Here is a 20703-nt window from a genome sequence, read left to right as displayed (position 1 = left end):
ATTGCTCAATGTAAGGTTAATGGATTAATATGAACTACACAAAAGTTTTATAAAGGATCCCTTCAAAAATTACTTCCTTGTTTCCATGTGAGTCAAGACAAGGAAAGTGGTTTATGTGGTGAAATAATGGTGTACAAGGCGGCGTACACTTATTGAGGAAGGCATGGGGGAAGTGAGGTTCTGGATTTGAAGACTTCATCTTCTTCCAGGATCTCTTCAACCGATTGGCTCACCCAGTCAGAACAAGGCTTACCTTGCCATCTGTACAATCATACCAGACTCTCCCTTGGGAGATCTTCGTTTCAAAAATATAAGTTAGGGGCCAGCCTGGCAGCGCAGTGGTTAAGTTCGCACATTCTGCTTCGGCAGCCCAGGGTTCACCAGTTCGGATTCCGGGTGAGGACATGGCACTGCTTGGCAAGCCATGCTGTGGCAGGCATCCCACATATAAAGTAGAGGAAGATGGGCAAGGATGTTAGCTCAGGGCCAGTTTTCCTCAGCAAAAGGAGGAGGATTGGCAGCAAATGTCAGCTCAGGGCTAATCGGCCTCAAAAACAAACAAACAAAAAAAACAAAAAAATAAGTTAAAGCCTTTCCTTCTTTAACACTAGAAGGCAATGCTGATTTTCACCACTCAACTCTGACAACAGCACACTGGCCTCTGTGGTTCCACAGGCACACTGTTCATTGTGTAATCCAGTCACTCAGAGCAGAGGCCTCCCAGGTCCAGAGGCAATGTTTTGTCATTGGTCCACCAGCCCCTTCTCTATCGCACATCAACTAAGATAGTGGGTCTGTGCGCATGCAAAGATATCCACTCCCCAATTTACATCATGGGACTCCTATCTATGCCCTTGTGTTAGACAGTGATATAGTCCAAATGCAAGGTAGGGATATGGGAAGCCTGAAGCCAGGGGGAGAGGGAGTTGCCGCTCACCAGCTGCAAGTGTCCATTGTTGGTCTCCTCTTCTTCTGTCCTCTATCTCTGATAGGGCACAAGTGGAGCCTCCGCCCGAGACAGAAGGCCTATTTATGCAGACAAATTCAGCCTCTGGGATTCCAAAAATCCCAGATAATTAATAATAACTAATAATTATCAGCTGAAATGGCAGAGGGAGTTGAGGGCTGAGTGGAAAAGATACCCCCTGACCAAAGAACTTTTTCTTAACCACTCTTGGGACACCATATAGAGTATAGTTCACAGTGACGAAGGTGTGACCCTCAGTGTGGCAGAATAAACAGCGGGGGCCAAGGTGAGGGCAGTCTACACCTCACTAGCTAAGCTTATGTGTGGAGTGGCTGGATTGCTGAAGAGGGACAATTGCTAGATATAAGACAGGAAACAGAAGAGACTGTACACACTCATCATTTAACATCATTCTTGGACCCCAAGTGGATGATGCAAGAGGATTTTTGGGTGGCTTCTTTAAAAGACGAGGTTCTGGTGCATAGGAGAAAGCAGTGTGTTTTGTAAACAAGTGGAAACAGGAGGGCACTTGCATTGAAAGTTATCCTAGGATCTAGTGATCTCCCTGTGCATTTCCGTATTACAGGCTATGCAGATTTAATTCAATCTCCTTTGTTCATTGTTCCTTCTTCTTTTTTGATATTCCAAGATTTCTTCTTTTCTCAGCTTCCTTTAGCCATTCTGTTAGAATATATCTGCTGGTGACAAATCCTCTTAGTTTTCCTTCCTCTGAGAATATCTTGATTTCTTCTTCATTCTTGAAGGCTATTTGCATTGGGTATAGAATTCTGGGTTGATACTTCTTTTCTTTCAGCACTTGAAAAATGTTGTTCCACTTCATTCTGGCTCCATGGTTTCTGATGAGAAATCCACTGTCATTCTAATTTTTTCCCCCTATAGGTAAGGTAGCATTTCTCTCATGCAGCTTTTTAAGTATTCTTTTCTTTGACTTTAGCTTTCAGAAGTTTGATTACCTTGGCATGCATTTCTTTGGGTTTATCCTGTTTGGGGTTCAATCAACTTTTTGAATCTATAGGTTTATTTCTGTTGCCAAATCTGGTAAATTTTCATCCAGTACTTCTCCTAGTACTTTTTCAGCACCAATCTCTCCTCTCCTTCCAGGACACCAATGAACACGAATGTTAGATCTTTTGTTATAGTCTCACAGACCCGAGCCTCTGTTCCTTTTTTCAGTCTATTTTCTCTCTGTTGTTCAAACTGGGTAATTTCTATTTTTTCTTCAAGTTCACTGATTCTTTTCTCCTTCTTATTCACCCTGTTGTTGAGCCAGCCATTGAGTTTTTAATTTCAGTTGTATTTTTCAGTTCTAAAATTCGTATTTGATTCCTCTTTGTTTCTTCTATAATTCTTTGCTAAGGCTTTCGATTTCTTTGCTTAGACATTCTGTTTTTTCAACTATGTTCATAATTGCTCACTGAAGCATTTTTATGATAACTGCTTTAAAATCTAGGTGGGAAGGGCTGCTTCATTATAGCCAGGTGAGGGTGAAAGTTTTGGCTCCACACTTGATCTTTGCTGATGGCAAGCAGAGTGAGCCTACCATTCTGTGCTTAAAAGTAGAAGAGTTATGGAGCCGGCCCTGTGGCCTAGTGGTTAAGTTTGGCATGCTCTGCTTCAGTGGCCTGGGTTCAGTTCCCGGGCGCAGACTTAGACTTCGTCAGTGGCCATGCTGTGGCAGCAACCCACATACAAAATAGAGGAAGACTGTCATGGATGTTAGCTCAGGGCAAATCTTCCTCAGCAAAAAAGAAAAAAAAGTAAAGCAGTTATTATCTAAAAGTTTGCTATCTTGTTAGGCTTCCCCTTTTTCCTTGTCCTAGAGACAGCAGGCTTTTCCTGAGGTATTTTTTTTGTTTCTAAGCTGCTTTCTACTCCAGCACCCAGTCTGGGATAGATAAGGCAAAAAGAAAACTAAAGGAACTCACCACTATATCATTCTTCAGATGGAGTGGTCCAAGCCTGTCTGCCATCTTCTCTCCACCTTTCAGAGTCTTTTTCTGTTTGTTTTACTTATAATGTCCAGGGTTTATAGTTGTACTTAATGGGAGAAATAGGGAGAATTGAGTCCATTTGTCCAGAACCAGAACTCTATAGCTGTCTTTTTAGCAGCATTTCTGCATAGAGAAACTGGATTGTGACAATTTCACAACTGTCATATGCATCAAAAGCAACTGTGCACCAACCAGAAACTCATTTACAGAGGCACACTATCTCCCAAGAGGAGATGTTTCCAGGGACATGGCAACCAATGAGCCATATGTTGTTTATTTGTTAATCACTTGCCAACTCTGGCTTTATTGATAATATCACTTCTGAGTTTCACAGCAGCCCGCATGCCTCAGCTGTGATAGTTTGCTTCCTTGCTGTTCAGTATTTATCATGGTGATGTTGACTCCCTGTTCTTTTCTCCATCTGTTACGGAGAAATAACACCCTATGTTTTCATAATTGCATTCATGTTATCCTACCTCTTGTCCTCTGCATCTCTACACCTTGCTTTTTCATCATTCCTTAGCTGGATTTTCCCACTTACCCATATTTTAGGTGGATGATTGTATTTTAGTTTAAGCCACAGGCTATGCATTTGGCCTGCACCTCGTGTGTGAGACATTTTATTTTTGTTTTCAGTCCTGTCGTCTTCTTCACAACAAAATTCCAAGAACTAGCATAGAGTCTGCAACCCACCCAACTGCTAACCAGGCTGCAAAAGTAGACCTATTAGCCACGTCATCTGTAAGATATAAAACTTCAAATCAAACCCAGATTGTGGGCTTTTTTTTTCCCCTCAATGTTTTGTCAACATGATACGATCTATCTGAATATTTGGAACCATCTTCACTTGCCTTTCAAGATACATTCCACATTCCCTTGTTTTCCTCCTACCTCACTGGCCACTCCTACACAGCTTCTTTTGCTGGTTACTCCCTCTCCCCCTGAACTCTTGCTGGAGAATGGCAGGGCTCAATCTTTGGCCCTCTTCTCTTCAACACTCACTTCCTTGATGTTCTCCAATCTCCTGGCTTTAAATATCATCTATTTATTAATGATTCCCAAATTTATATCTCCAGCTCAGACCTCTCTTCGAGAGTCACATATCCAATTTCCTACTGAACATCTCCAATCTAATAGGTATCTCAAACTCAACATGTCCAAAACTGAACTCCTCTTTCCCTTCAAACTTGCCCTATTCGATAGCCTTACCCATCATAATAGATGACCCCATGATCCTTCCAATTATCCAGGCCCAAAACTTTAGAATTATCCCTGAGTCTTCTTTCTTAAACATCCTGACATTCAATTCATAAGCAAGTCTTATTGGTTCTACCTCCAAAATGTACCCTACTTCTTCTCATCATCTCCACTACTGTCGCTCTAACCAAACCACCATCATCTTTCATCTGGATTACTGCTATTGCAGTAATTCCTAAGCAGTATTCCTAAGAGGTCTCCCTTCTTCCACCATTGCCTTCTCCCCCAGAGCATCTTTTCAACATTGCTATCATAGTGATCTTGTAAAAATGCAAGTCAAACTATGTCATTCCTCTGCTCAAAACCCTTCAGTGGCTCCTTATTTCACTCAGAGTAAAGGCCTTTATAATAGATGTCAGTTCCCCACATGATCTACCCTTATTCTCTGTCTGACTTCCCTACCCTTTCCCTTCCTCACTTCACTCTAGCCACAATAGGCTCCTTACTGTTCTTTGAGCAATCCATACATGCACCAACACCAGGGCCTTTGCACTGACTGTTCCCATTGCTGGATATTCTTACCCTAAACATACGCTTGGCTAACTCCCCTGCCTGTTTGCTTAAATCATACCTTTCCAATGAATCATATTCTGACCGACCTATTTAAGATCACAATCTTCGCCGACCTCACTAGCACCCCTGATGTCTTACGGGACTCTGCTTGTTTGTTGTTGTTGTTGTAGCTTTTTTCTGTAACATATTACCTTCAAACAGAACGTGGAACTTATTTATTATGTTTACTGTTTGGGTTTTTTAAATCTATTTCCTCTGTTAGAATGTGAGCTCTCTGAGAGTGAAGATCTTCTGTTTTGCTCACTGAAGAATCCTAAGCACCTAGAAGGTGTTTCCTAAGCATTCAGTAAATACTTGCTAAATAAAGGAATTAATCTTATTACAGTAATGCCTCAACTATTCAGAAGATATTTATCCGGAAACCTCAGTTATTAAGGAAAAAATCATAGAAGTGAGAGATCACGTAGCATGTAAGTTTAAAAGAATTTGTATAACCAAAATCTGGGCCTTAAAATACGAAAACTCTGAAATTCATACTCTTTACTCAGAAGAAAATCCTCAGGGGCAAAATGTGTGCACTTGCATTACACATACAGCTCCAATACACCCGGCCAACCTGGCTTCTAAAGCCAAAGGATTAGAAGCAGGATATCATGTTTGTGCAGGGAAAGGAGACAGGACAGACACCCAGAGGGCAGCAAGCAAGGAGAGACAGCTTCTGGGCAGTAGGCAAGAGTCAGGCAAACAAAACAAAAACAGGCGGAACATAAAAAAATCTAAAAAAACCACTGGGGCATTTCGTGTTGAAACAGATAATCCACATACTTCAAAATCCCCATATTATAACACAGGATACTAATTTATGTTCAATACACTGAGCCTCAATCATCAAGTCTAAGAAAAATGATATTCAGTATGCTTTAGAAAAGCAGCCACATTAAATACCACTCACAAATACCATTCAATACCATTTCGAGCAGAATTATTAAATTACATCAAGTTTGGAGGATTAATTGGGATAAAGTGTATGAAATTTCTCTATGATGCTGGATAACTGTAAATAATTAGACTGCTTGGCTTTCAGCCATTTTTTTATCGTGGTATATCCAGAAATTAATCTTGTGTTCTAAAACAGAGTAGTCTGATCAACTTTACAATTTCAGCAGATTTTCAGAACTCTGGGTAATTTGAGGTTATTGTAATTTAGAAAACATGTACAGAAAATCCTTACATGGCCAAAATGGTTGGGAAATGGTATGTCCTGGGTAGGTGTGCCAGGGTTAGGGCTTGGATAGAAGGCACACATCTGGAAGATGAGACTCAAAAGAGCCACCAGACAGATATCCTTGAGTGAGTTTCACCCTGATTTCCTTTCGGTTAAAGCTCTGACATCTCTAGGAATCTTTTCTTAAAAGACAAACATTTCTGCAAGGGATAGCACATTAAACTCTTGAACACATTAGCTCAAATTACTTCATCAATGGTTAGGAAGTTTGTGATGGGAAGGTTCCAAAGAAACAGATGCAAGATAGAAAACAGAAATGCAGGGCAGTGCCCTACCATTGTGTGTCCACCTCCAGGTGTGGGCCAAGGTGTCTGTCCTACTGGTTCCATTGAAGAGATCTGGCCTCTTGGAGGGCAGATCTCTTGGGGCTCAGGGGAGAACTGTCAACCCAAAAAGACTGGACAGAGAAGGAGACTAGAAACAATCAACTAGGGACACCTGGGTCCACCAAGTGGGTTGACGATGACTCCTTCCATAGCCCCTGGAAGCTTGCTCAGAGTGGGAAGACAGAGTTAAGGGTAAAACTTAGAGTGGACTGCCATCCTGGCAACCCCAGGGCACCTGAGATATCCACAGGGGGTGCAGGGAGGAGAGGCCGAGTGCGGTGAGAGAGCGGAGGGCTGCAGGAAGGGGGACCGGAGCACACAGTTCTCCATCTATAGCCACATATCATCTTTATGGTGATGCCCAGGGCTCTGAGGACTTTTGAAAAGATCTTATTTAATTTTAACTTGACGTTTCCCAAATTTTTTATCATGAGCCTTTTTTTTCTTTGCACTATCTAGTAATGTTGCAAGGAACATATTTGAAGCACTGTTATAGTGGAAAGGGAATGGGGTTTCATCCTATGTCGGTCCCTGGCACTTCCTAGCTCTATGACCCTGTGGAAGTAATTTAACTTTTCCAAACCTCAGTTTCCTTATTCGCAAAATACAGATAATAGCAGCTATGTTACCGTCTCTATGGAAAGGAATTTGAAGATATGTATCCAAAATCTTAAATCTCTTCACATACATTAACTAATTTTAGTTCTATGGATATCTCTACTCTAAGAAAGCAATCTAAAACACAGGAAAAACTTAATATAAAAGGTTATAGCATGATAACATATAACAGCAACAATCGCTTTTAAATGTCTTAATTGTCCAACAAGGGAAAACTTAAGCCATATCATTTCAGCCAATAAAAATTATATTTACAAAGAATTTTTAATAACCCAAGAACATGATCCTATAATATTAATTTCAAGAGGTATAAAATCTTAGAGTATGAGCTCAAACAGCTTAAAAAAATACGCATACAAAAAATTCTATAGGAAAACACACTAACATTTTACGACCATAAATGCAGAAATAAATTAATAATCCTCAGCCAGAAATTCTTTGATTAAAGTGCAATTAAAATGTACTTTAAATCATAGTCCATTACTTTTCATAAGCTTCTGTCATTTCCTTCCGGGAAGGAGAAGGACACGTCAATACTCTCAGAAATTGTCAATGTAACACTCTCAGAAAGAAGCAGGGAGCATGTGCATATTGTCGCTCTGAGCTGTAAGCCAGCAACAGCTCTCACAAACCCACGGGAGAGAAAGGCATGTGGTGGTAGCAACTGAGTCAGCTGGCACACGAAGGAGTCGTGCTGCTGTCTCAGAGACCTGTTTTAGCATCTAAACATCAGTGGGCTCTTTTTTTTAATGTTTTCTTTTCTCCTAAAATTTCCTTCATTACTCATTTTTCATTTTTTAAAATCTCTTTTAATTCCTTCAATACAAATCCTACAAGATAAAACTCCCATCGATGAAGTTTCTGCTATATAATTATAGAAATAAGCAGAATTCAACACATAAAATCAATTTTATATCTCTGTTCCTTCCCAATTCAAAAGAATAAATTCAAAAGGCAAATTCAAATGCTATTCTAGTGGCATAAGACTATGTGGCAGAATTAGACTGCAAAATTCTTTAAAGCAGGTGAAAATCAATAGTTAGTGAGTAAATTTTTAAAAATCAAGGTTAACCCAACTAAAATGGAAAAAAGAGAAGCTCCTTTTTAGATAATTTCCCAGGATCTTTAAAATCACTCCATCCTGTTGTTTTCTTACTGTTCACACTCCCTTCTCCCTAATATCCACACTCATTCCCTAAAAGTGATGAACAAAAGATACAAATGTTTTAATCATTTCAATTTTACAATTTAACTACTTTATGATTCTCTTTCAGGTAACCCAAAACAACACAGGCTTAAGTAATGTCCACTTCCGATTTCTGTGAGTTCCTCCGAGGAGGAGCGTCATTGCTCATTTCTCCTGTGGATATTTACGGTTAGGACTTCTAATGATAGAGACAAAAAAATATTAATCATATAAACACAAAGGGTCTTTTAAAAATGAGCTTTACTTTGATAGCCATAATCTGTTGAATGCTGAATTCTAAAACGAACCTCTAAAGTGGTTAAGATAAATACCCAATAAAGTGCTAAAAAGGCAGGAAGCGAAGCAATAGAGATAACGTAAAATCCAATTGAGGAAAAGATAAGGCGCACTCACCAGCTGATAAGGTACAGTTACAGCACGGCACGGGAGAGGAAAGAGCACAATAAAACTGTATTCTATTCCCATTCTAAGTCTGGCCATGCTTTGGAGATCTGCCTTACAGATGAAGGTGCCTTATTATATGGTCCTGTTGCATCTTCTGTAATCGCACCTTTTTCTATTGGTAGAGGGCTCCCCTATTTATGCTCCAATGATCTGGATAATGAAACAGGAACTCCTGGTCTAAGTATTTACATTATTTTCAGTAAATAAAATGTAAAACTTGGCTACCGACTAGATAGCTCTAACTCTACAAATCAGATCTTCAAATACCACCAGGGAATATCCACACGGAGTCTGCTGCACGCATGGTACTTTAATATCATCACAGATACTTAACTGTTCTCAGCTGTCTGCAATTTTTGACATGAAAAAATTTATATACATATTGCTGTATCATCTAATTAGTTGATGAGAAAAATATGGTAAGAATTCAATACAAAAACATTACCAAAAGGCAAATGGTAGAGTGATAGAAAAGTTGTTTAAGGTAGTGAACAAATCCTCAAAATGAGAAATTGTTGGAGTTTCTAGGTATTCAGGACCATTTTCTTGCTCTGGTCCAGCTGCCTGAGAGGTCTATCTTAGGCCTCTGACCCTGCAGAGGTACGAGACAAATCATCACTGATAAAAGTAAGCTGCCTATACATGAAACCCGAAGTCCATCAGTAGGATGGAGATGCTGATACCACTACCAGTCAGCCATCAGCATCCACACAGTATCTTTAGAACCTCATTTAAATGATAGTACTTTTCCTGATCTGTATAACACTCATCAGTTCTCTAGGGGTAACTTTCTTTTTCCTCAAAAATTATTATAAAGAAGAACTAAAGTGAACAGTATTTTAAGATTTTATTTTTTTCCTTTTTCTCCCCAAAGCCCCCCCAGTACATAGTTGTATATTCTTCGTTGTGGGTCCTTCTAGATGTGGAATGTGGGACGCTGCCCCAGCGTCGCTTGAAGAGCAGTGCCATGTCCACGCCCAGGATCCGAACCAACGAAACACTGGGCTGCCTGCAGCAGAGCGCGCAAACTTAACCACTCAGCCATGGGGCCAGCCCCAAAAGTGAACAGTATTTTAAACATCTTTAAATAATAATATTTAAAGGATAAACCAAAATTTCAAAATTTATCCCTTTCAACATTTTCTGAAATTACTTTTGTCTATTACATCAACCAAATCAATAATATACTATAGATACTATAAAGGAAAAACTCAGTTTTCCTCCTTCTGTGTAGGGAAAAACCCAATTCTTCCCTACTGTGTTTCTCTCCTGTGAATCTCCTGTAGTGTTGCCCAACCCATGTTTTCTAAAATACCTCATCTACTTATTTAGTAAAGCATGGATTACACTGATTTAAATTCATACCAGGTGGCCTCTCAGCTCATTCACGGTCTTTGATCAAATGTTACTTCTGTAGAAAGACCTGCCCACCCTCTCTAAAATATCAGCACCCCTCACTTTCTTCCCCTTTCTCTGCTTTGTCTTCCTTCGTGGGTCTTATCACTATCTGACATTGTAGTATAGGATTTGTCTGCTCCTTACTCCATCACTCTATCTCCTCTTACCTGTGGACTCATAGCATTTATTACCACCTAACTTGTCCTGTTTTGTTCACCACTGTATTCCTCACCACGTGCAACAGTATCCACCATATAGTAGGTACTCAATAAATAGTTTTTGAATGACTGACTGAATTAATTAATGTCTTCTCAACTGGTATTTAAATTCATGAGGTCAGGGGCCTTGTCAGTTTTTCTCACTAAGCTATCCCCAGCAAGAATATCAGATACATGGAAAGCAGAGTAAAATCTCCACGTGAATGAACAGTAGGAGAGTCAATGACTAAGATCAAATCCTTTTCCTACAGCACATTAGGGTTATGGAAGGAGGAAAAGACCATGAGGCAGGGAGAAAGAGAGAGGCAGAGGTGTGACAAAAGGAAGAGCAAGGGACATTGGTGATAGAACTTCCTTATATCTCAAGCTTGTTTAAGGAGTTGATAAAGAAAATGTGTAAGATTCAAGAATTCAACGTTTTCTGTAACATGTTCAATAAGTAGCCAATCAGTAACTAGAAGAAGGAGTCTGGTTTGAGTCCAAAGTCATACTACTCTTCATCTAACCAACAACACAGAATAGCAACACTCCAGGTATCTATTGGGAAATACTACTTCAAAGTCACTGCTACTCACTTTTAATAATTATCAATAGCTTGATGTGAAAAACAGTATTTATGAAGGATTTCCTGAAAGAGAAGTAATTTCTAAATCCATTTCTAAAATATCCTAAAATCCATCCTGGGATTAAATTAGACCATCAGAAACTTGTAGGCCACCTAGGAGAAATACTCTCCTTTGGCATTACACTATCAAGATATATTGAAAACCCTATGAAACCCATTGCTGAATTCACTGTTGAGATATTGTGAAGGATATTGTTCATCACATTGCACAGTATCTTCTCCATGAGGTTGAGAGGTCAACAGGTCCCAGTATCAGCTTGATTAATTGTTCTTCTCTGGCAGAAATAGTTTTCATTTGTAAACACTGAATAATGAAATATTTGTGCTTCCTTCTTTGTGTTGATCATGAGAAATCATAATTTTATTATAAAAGAAGGAAAGTTTAAAATTAACTATCTAAGTTTCTACATTAAGAAGCAGAAAAAGAAGAGTAAGTTAAACCCAAGGTAAGTAGAATAAAGAAAATTTTAAAAAGCAGAAATCAGTGAATTACTCAAATAGAGAAAATCAACTAAAATCTGGTTCTTTTAAAAGATTGACAAAGTTGAGAAGCTCCTAGCAAGACTAACCAAGAAAAAAAGAGAGCAGACACAAAATTCTAAGGTATGTGAAGGAGGGAAGATCACGGCATATCCTAAGGACATTAAAAAAATAATAAGAGAATACTATGAACAACTCTATGCCAATAAATTTGATAACTTGGATGAAATGGACAAATTCCTTGAAACAACTTATCAAAACTGACATAAGAAGAAACAGAAAACCCGAGTAGTCCTCTATCTACTAAAGAGATTGAATTTGTCATCAAAAAGCTTCCTACACAGAAAACTCCTGGCCAGATGATATCTAAAACAGAAATAACATCAATATTACACAAGCTCTTTTAAAAAGAAAGAAAAGAAAAAAATAGAGAAAAAAGAATTGTTTCTTGATTCAAGCAAGTCCATTCTCACCCCCTTCTGTTCAACTTTGTCCTGGAAATCCTAGCCAATGCAATAAAACAAGAAAAACAAATATTAAAAGACATAAAGATCACAAAGAATAAGTAAAACTGCCAAAATTCACAAACAAGACTGTCTACATAGAAAATTCCAAGGATCTACAAAACAACTACTTAAACTGAATAACCTTTCCAGAGCTACACCATTAATAAAATCAAAACTTGAATTTTAACCAATACAGCTTAGCTCCCAAACTCTTAACCCCTACACCATGCTCTCTACTTAGAGAAGACCATGCAGCTACACTCGTATTAGCCCACAAACCTCAATACAGCCATTACCATAGGTTAATAACTTCACCAAGATCACATGACTAAGGGGTGGAGATGACAGAACTTGAATCCAGGTCTGGCTGACCCTGAAACAAAGCTGATTTGAATATATCATGCTTTCCAGATTGGAAGAAGAAAACAATGAGATGACTGAGATCCAGATGATAAGGCACTGAAATAAAGCAGTAGAATATGAAGGTCAAGAGAAGAACTGGTCACAGGTTAAATGTAAAAAAGGAACATAGGAAAGGGAAGATGTGGGTAACATTAAAGTTTTGAGAATGAGAGTAGTACTGTCATTAATAAAAAAGGAAAGTAAGGAGGAGAAACTAATGGAGAGGAGAGTTAAGAAGGATGAAGTCAGCTTTAGACAAGTTGAGTATCAACTTATTAGTTTAGGGATAATTTTGACAGTAAATGATAGAAACCCTGACAAAGAGTGGTTTCTAGAAATAGGGTGGGTTTTTTCCTTCACAAAACAAAAAATCTGAAGGTGAGCAACTACTGATCTAAATTCAGTAGCTGAACAAAGTCAGACCTGGAGTGTGTTTCTTCCGGCCTTTCCTTCTGGGATTATAATATGGTTGCCATAGGCCCAGGCCTCAGGTCATAATTCCAGGAAGAGAAGAGGGTAGTATCAAATACATCTGTGTCTTTCATCAGTAAAGCAAGAACTTTCGCAGAAGTCTCTAGTAGACTTCTGCTGTGTCTCATTGGACAGACCTGTGTCACATGGACACCTAGCCTCTAGGGAGGCTGGGAAGATAAGCATTTTTTTTTCCAACCTCTATAGCAGAGGAGGTTAAGGAAAACAATACCTGGCCCAAAATATTAATGGAATATTTGATGTGAGAATATCCAATGGAGAGAGAAAAATGCATCTGCTTTAGAAGATAGACCAAGGATAGAGAATTTAAGTAATTTGTATAGGCAAACACAGGAAATGGATGGGTGCTCCAAGAAAGAACATGAATGAAGAGAAAAGAGGGTCATAACAGCACTTTGTTTTTCTTTTCATGCAGGGGAAGCAAGCGGATGCACACGGATGCAGCTGAGTAAACACGGTAGCCAGGTGCCTCCAGTCCAGCCAGTCAGACATTTGCTTTCATCTGTTTGGCTAGGTCTTTCTCTGTCATCCTTCCCATCCAGTTATTTCCATCTTCTTTCTCTTTCCTCAGCCTCTCAGTACTCCTAAGTCGGTTCTCCTCTCCCTTGCCCTCATCTGTGATTTGAAAGTACTGGAGGAAGATTCACTCTTCCCTGGCACTCTTCAAGATGCATACAGATGGGTTTAAATCTTAGTAAAGAAAAACTAGCTGCTTTGGGATTGGGAGGTGGAACAGGAGGATAAGCAGCTACTGTGGAAGGGCTATGAAATCTTATAAACTCATAGGAAATTCAAACTAAAAGGGATCTGCCAGTATCACCCACATTGGAGGAGCCAGAAATCCATTTGGGAGAATCCAAACTAGACAAGGAGGCAGCATTTGCTCTGCTGAGCACCACTCTTTCACTGAAGACTCGGGCTCTCAGGCTGTTTGCAGGAGACCAGGCTGCAAGGCCATGGGTGTGAGGGACCAGGCACCCTTCTCTCAGGCCCATTGCTCTGTGGGCACACCATCCCCCACATGCCTCCAGTCTAAGGGGACCAGTTCTGGCTGAATCTTTCCTTTCCTAAAATCCTAGGGCAGGGAGAATCAGCACCACCAAATTTAAGCCTGATTACACATTAGGTTGTGTTGTCCTCTCACTGCTCCACACATATAGGTCATGTGTTCCCAAGTATTGAGGGCTACAATGAGATGTCCCCCAAAAAGTTGCAAATAAGATAACTGCCAAGCAGTAAACTTTAAAAGCAACATAACACTAATGTCACAAAAAGAGGATCACTTGACATTATGTGCCTCAGGATGCAAGTATACAACACTTCTGTGAAGTACTGTTGCCAAAAAATCATTTTTTGATTTAAATCTAATTGAGCTCTAGATCCAAACACCAATTTACAGGAAATACAAGGGACAAAGGGACATATTAAAAGACACCATGGAGGTATAACTAAAATTCAGACTGTTAAAGAACACCTGTTTCTTCAACAAATTTACTACAAGGAAGAAAAAGAGAGAGAGGGAGAACCCAGAGATTAAAAAAGACTCAGAGATGTATCAACTAAATACAACTAATTTACATCCTAATACAAACTGAAAAAAAAAAAGTTATGAGATAAATGGGGAAATCTGAACACTGGACATTTGGTTCTACTAGCAAACTAATGTCAATTTTTTAAAGGTGTTGGTGGTGAACACAATGTAATCTATACAGACGTCAAAATATGATGATGTACACATGAAATTTATATAATGTTATAAACCAGTCACCTCAATTAAAAAAAAGAAACAGAAAAAAAAACTTTAAATGTGTGAGAATGGTACTGTTTTCCTTATAAAGAGCCCTTTCTTTTTCGTTGTTGTTTTTTTTAATTTTATTTTGAGGAAGACTGGCCCTGAGCTAACATCCATGCCCATCTTCCTCTATTTTATATGTGGGACGCCTGCCACAGCATGGTTTGCCAAGCAGTGCTATGTCTGCACCCGGGATCCAAACCAGCGAACCCTAGGCTGCTGAAGCAGGACATGCTAACTTAACCACTGCGCCACCAGGCCGGCCCGGGTCCTTACCTTTTAGAGACATATACTGAAATAATTACAGATGAAATAATTCTACATCTGGGACTTGCATCAAAATAATCCTGGATGCAGCGGGGGATGAATATAACAAGGGGTATAAATAAATCAAGATTGGCTGTGAGTGGATGATTGTTGGGGGTGGGGGTGTGCAAGAGAATTATTATACTGTTCTCTCTTCTTTTTGCATATTTTAAAATTTTCCATAACAAACGTGTTTTTTGATAATAGATTAGAATAGAGCTAGGTACTGTCATTTTTTAAAAAAAGCATTCACATCAGCCAAAGAAACACAAAAGGAGCAGCAGAGACAAATGTTGATGGTGCCCATCCAAGCCCTTTCCAAGGAAAGGGGGGCCAGTGGAAGCAGCTCCCTGCAAGGCTGCAGAGGCCGCTCCATCCCAGAGGAGGAGGATGCATCTGGCCATCTCACCCTGATCCCATAAGCACCTTCTGCAGTCGGGGTGCTGCACTGAGGCTGGAGATAAAATGATGAATAAAATAGAGGGGCTGACATCAAATGATGCAAAAATAGAAGTAGACAGGCAATTGTGATGGAGCCTGACTTGTGTGGTTACAGCGTTGGACAAACAGTGCTATGGGATGTAATGATCATGTAACTGGAAGAGGTGACAACCAAGCTGTCCTGAAGGTTTCTAGAGCTATCTTCTGATTATAATTCAATGCCCGGGCTCTGTTATTCTAGGAGGAGAATGAGCTGGCTAGAAGTTGTAACTGCCCTGATCTCAAGGCAGCTTTGCTTCTCATAGCAAATGCTCAGCATGGGCTTCTGATAACAACTGCATTTCCCATACTGCTTGCCTAGAGGAGGAATATATTAGCCAAAAGATGTGAGTGTCCACTTCTCTGATGCTATTTTTATGAACTTTCTGGTTTTTACAGTCTCTGAGAGTTTGGTGCCTATGTATCTGGTGCTTGAAAAATGTATTAATTCTTGATGCACTGACAAATCAGGATTCCGAGACTGCAAGACCAGCCCCAAACCCTGGGTAATGTCATCCATCCCTTGGGACCTGCCTGGGTAGACACCAGCCTTCTCCAGTGACAGCCTTCTGCTCTGCATGCTTCTTTGATCTTCTGTATTCTTCAAGGGTGGTACTGAGTCTGACGCTTCTTTGATATCTGAGTCATCCTTTCTCACCATGTCTGCTACAAAGCATTTTGGTTTTCGACAAATTTATTCCTTGATTTCTTTCACTCTCATTAAACGGGAATCCAGTCAGATGCAAAGACACTGTAAGAAGCATTTTTTAAATGAAACAATAATTTAAAAAATTCTTCAGGTGTTTTGAAAGATGATAACCTTTTTTACACATCCAAACCATGTTACCTTCATTATCTGCTTTGGCCTATGATCACCAGGGGTCCTTAAAGAAGCCAATCAACTGAGGACCTCCCTCCAAGCTATACTAACTAACTGAAGAACAAGAAGCCAAACATCGTGAACTCCTTCCCAGACGAAGACAATTTCTGTCATCTCCAGTGGTTTCTCTGTCAGTGACTTTGCTGGATTCTTTCATCTCTAATAGGGGATGGCAAACTTTTCTTCAAAGATCCACATAGTGGGGCCGGCCTGCTGGTGTAGTGGTTAAGTTCACGCACTTCAATTCGGCAGCTCAGGTTCACAGGTTCGGATCCCAGGCGCAGACCTACACCACTCGTCAGCCATGCTGTGGCGGCAACCCACATATAAAGTAGAGGAATACTCGCACAGATGTTAGCTCAGGGCCAATGTTCCCCAGAAAAAAAAAAAAAAAGATCCACATAGTAAATACTTCAAACTGTGTGGGCCACACAGTCTCTGTTGCAGCTACTCAACCCTGCCACTGTAGCATGAAAGCAGCCTTAGATAATATGTAACCAAATGCGTGTGGCTGTGGTCCAACAAAGCTTTGCTTACAGACATTGAAATTTGAATTTCATGGGTCACGAAATATTAATCTTCTTTTGATTTATTTCCAACCATTCAGAAATGTAAAAACCATTCTTAGCGCAGGAGAGACACAGGCAGCTGCCAGATCTGGCCCACGGGCCACAGTTTGCCAACTCCTGCTCCACAGTGACAAATATCAGCAATGATTCACTCTACATTTGTGCAGATGTGTAGTCTCTTCATCACACTCCCTTACCAACCGTGAGAATTACGACCTATAAATGGTTCTTAAATTTACAGGTGGCAAACTGAAAGTCTTACAGGAAAAAAATTTTCACTAAAATTAAACAGTGGCCAGCACATAAAAAAAAAAAAAAGACATTTCACATATCTCAAATCCCAAATAGTGGGTACTATGTACATAATATGTTTCTAGTTACCATCTCTGCTCAGAAAAAATTGTAAGATCAAGGAGATAGTGATACATTTGTTTTAGTTTAACAATATGTCCACTGACACTTCTTTCAGTGTCTTTTCATCCATACAAATATTCAATGTCATTCTGATTTTAAGATTAGTATTCATACACTCTCATCTCCTTGGTCCCACCATAGCCCAAGAACTTGGGTTCCTGAAACATAAAAAGTTTTGGATTTTCTTTCTTTAACCTAATCCACATATCTACATATTTTTCAACCCCCTCCCCACACACAAGTTTATACAGCATTGCTTGTCTATGACAACCTTCTAGGCAGACCTAACAACATTTCTAAGGCTTTATGATACTTGTTTTGTTTTGCGTGTTTACATATTTCTTTACTGGTGCAGACTTTCTACTTTAACTCCCCTTTTTATTTCCGACCCCTCAGTTGCTCTTTCTCTAGCTATCCACAACAGCTGCCATTTGCATGATGCATATACCTAAACTACATTTCCCAGCTGTGGAAAAGGTCCCAGCATCAGATTTCTGAATAGTACACAGGGGTTCAGTGCACTATTCCCTCTTTTTTGCATGTGTATGCTTGAAAATGTCCATAATCACAAGTTTTAGAAAAATAGAACATACATTCCTATACTCTAGGTGATCATAAGAGAAATCTGTGGTTGGGAAGAAATTAGCATATTTTTATGCCTCAGCTGTGTGTCTTTGTTCACATTGCTCCCTCTGCCTGGCATGCCCTCCCCAAATTCTCTACTTGATACAATCCCCCTCAACTTCCAAGGCCCAGGCAGGAACGTGTGGGAAGCACCCCTGGCAGAGCAGATGACTCTCTGCTCTGCATCCCCACAGCACTTCCTACATCTCCATTAAAGCACTTATCGTTGCATTGTGGGTGGTTGTTTATGTAGTTCTACGATCCCACCCCCAAGTCAATAAGCAGCTCTCATCTTGTGTTTTCTTGCATCCCCAATGACCAACACAGTGCCTGGAAGAGGGTGTCAAGATTGCCCTTCTCAGAAATATGGAGAGCAGTGTCCCACTAAGGAGTGACTTGAGGGGGCTTCCCCAGCCAACTTCCGTCAGCACCCTTCATCTTCCTCCTCCCCTAAAAAACTAACAGACAATCTAAGTAAAAATGCAACTTCACAACACGTACCCCAAGGCCCGCTTACAATTAGACTGCCACTCCTCAACTCTTCTTCAAAGGAATACCAGCAGAAGATGCAAGGTTCTCAACATCATAAAGTAAAAAATTTACATGGCACCTCACAGTTTTCAAAGAACTTTCACAATGTTTTTCTTGTTTGGTCCACTAATCCTTGGGAAGACAGACAATTCCATCCTCATTTTTCAGAAACTCGAGGAAATAAAGGTGACATGTCTAAGATCAGAGCTGGTGATAGCTCTGGGCCTAAAACCCCTAACTTATTGACCTGCCCACTCTCCCGCACTCCCTGAATGCTAGAGCTTTTGTGGAGGGTTGTTTCCTTTCCCCTTGTAGATTTTTCCCCATTATGAATAGAAAATCCATTCCGGACAAAATCATTTGGGCAAATACACATTATGAAAAGACAGAGTCAAACATACCCCATGTGTTAGCATTGCTCTATGATTTTGCCCTGTTTTCTGACTAAAAATGACAAAAAATGGCATACCATGCATTTCTGCAAATAGAAATATGTAATCTATTATCTAAAAAATTCACTGACGCGGAAGCACTAGTGTTTATGGTTAAGTACAAGAGCTTGATTTTCTCTTCTTTTATAATTCATCTTTCCTAAACTATTACATTTAGATTACTTATCACATTAGCAGGCTCTTCACTTAAACATGTTCTTAGTCCCTTTACATAATTCTGTATGATTTAACCATCACTTCAATCCTCTTACTATTTATCGTGTGCAACTCTTCTAATATTAGTACACATCATTTCAGACGTAAATAGGGCACTGCCTGCCAAAAAATCTTGCTACTGCGTGGTAACTGAAAGTAAAGATTATTTCTCAGATATATTAAGTTATTCAAATGAGCCACATTTAGCTTTTCTCAAATTGCTACTTAATTTCTTTCAACAAAGGCCTACAATAGTAAAGTATACAGAATATGTCACACTTAAGATTTTCAAGTTTGATCTGGTTATGAATCTGCTAATTGTAAAAAATTTCAATATGGCAGAGCGCAAAACATTTCGCACAAATGCAAATAGAGATGTCACGCAGATCACTGCAAGACATGAATCACTGCCTACTGCATCAAACTCAGAAATTCACAGGCAGTTCACTCTGCAAAATGTCTTAGTTCTTAAAAGTTCAGATGCATCATCTTTTAATCAAGGTAATAAACTATAATTGCTAATATACTGTGTGATATTTGCTGCTAAACCCACAATCTGGACAAACAGAAAATAATGCTATCAGAGCCTGGAAACAATTGCAGTCCGCTGTTCCACGCAGCACCCTCTTTATACAGAGCTGTCCTCGGGAGTTACAATGCTTTACGGTTCTAATGTTTTTCGAGTAAGGGTCTTTTTCCGAGAAGCAAGTATTAAGACGAAAGCAGTCTCCCGCGTGACCTTTCTAACACAGACCTTGAGCAAGCGACTGCGGGGGCAGAAGCTGAGAATTTCAGCAAGGCACTTGACAGCTCCACTAGGGTCCCTCACACTCTGCTTTCAGGAACAAAAAAAAAAAGAATGTTACTCTGCACCTGCCTTTGCCCCCACCCTTCCTTAAAACTTAAATCACATTTACCCCTAATGGTCTGAACAGCGGAAAGAAGGTATGAATATATTCTTCTGTCCCGTGATGTCAAGAGAAAATAACCCCCCACCCAAGAGCGGCGCCCGGAGTCGCGGGTGGGCGGGGAGCAAGAAATGTGAAGGAGGGGCGGGGGATCGCAGAGGCTGGTGCCCCCCCAACCCCACCACCACCACTGCGCTGCATCTCTCCACCACGTGTAAAAATCTAGTGCGGGTGGCGCCCCGGGAGAGGCTGGGGTCTGTGTCCCCCTGCAGCCCGGCCCAGGACCCTCAGCCCCCCGCCCGCTCGGGGACCGTCCTCCCACAGCGCCGGTCTCGGGGCAGGGGCAGGGGCAGCGCCGCAGCGCCCGGCCGGCGGGGGGCCCTTCCGAGCTACCTTTTATCCAGGCAGGCGATCCACTCGGCCGACGAGGAAGAATGGGCAGCGTGCGCAGCGACCATGTTGGGCAGCGGCGCGCGGTGTCCCCGGCGGCGGCGACCTCCCGCGCTCGCGCTGCCGCTGCCTCTGCCTCCGCCTCGCCGGCCGCCCCGACCCGCTCCTCCGGGCCCGCCTCGCGCCTGCGACGGGCCCGCCCTCCCAGCGGGCCTGCCGGGCGGGGGGCCGGCGAGGGGGGGACCCGAGGGGCGGGACGCGGGGACCGGGAGGGCCGGAGCCGCCCGCCCGCCGCCGCACTGCGGCGCCTGGGGGTGGGGAGCCCCGCGTCCCGCCCGCTGCGGGGAGGGGGCGAGGTGGCGACCCCAGGTGGCCGGCCACCTGCGACAGGTGGCTGCTGCGGCTCGGAGAG

General features: G+C 41.1%; 1 protein-coding gene across 3 annotated transcripts in view; it reads right to left on the bottom strand.

Moving 5' to 3' along the window:
- Positions 1-20450, bottom strand: part of RAPGEF4 (Rap guanine nucleotide exchange factor 4) — a 296243-nt gene extending 275793 nt beyond the window's left edge. For all 3 annotated transcript variants that reach the window (XM_046658760.1, XM_046658761.1, XM_046658762.1), the window contains exon 1: positions 20295-20450. In XM_046658760.1, the coding sequence (XP_046514716.1) occupies positions 20295-20359 (65 nt within the window). In that variant the 5' untranslated portion in view covers positions 20360-20450. The remainder of the gene's footprint in view (positions 1-20294) is intronic.
- Positions 20451-20703: the final 253 nt, after the last annotated feature.

Source organism: Equus quagga, chromosome 4 (assembly GCF_021613505.1).
Source record: "Equus quagga isolate Etosha38 chromosome 4, UCLA_HA_Equagga_1.0, whole genome shotgun sequence".
Taxonomy (NCBI): Eukaryota; Metazoa; Chordata; class Mammalia; order Perissodactyla; family Equidae; genus Equus; species Equus quagga.
The sequence above is the reverse complement of the archived record's forward strand: the minus strand, read 5'-3'. Positions and strand labels throughout refer to the sequence as shown.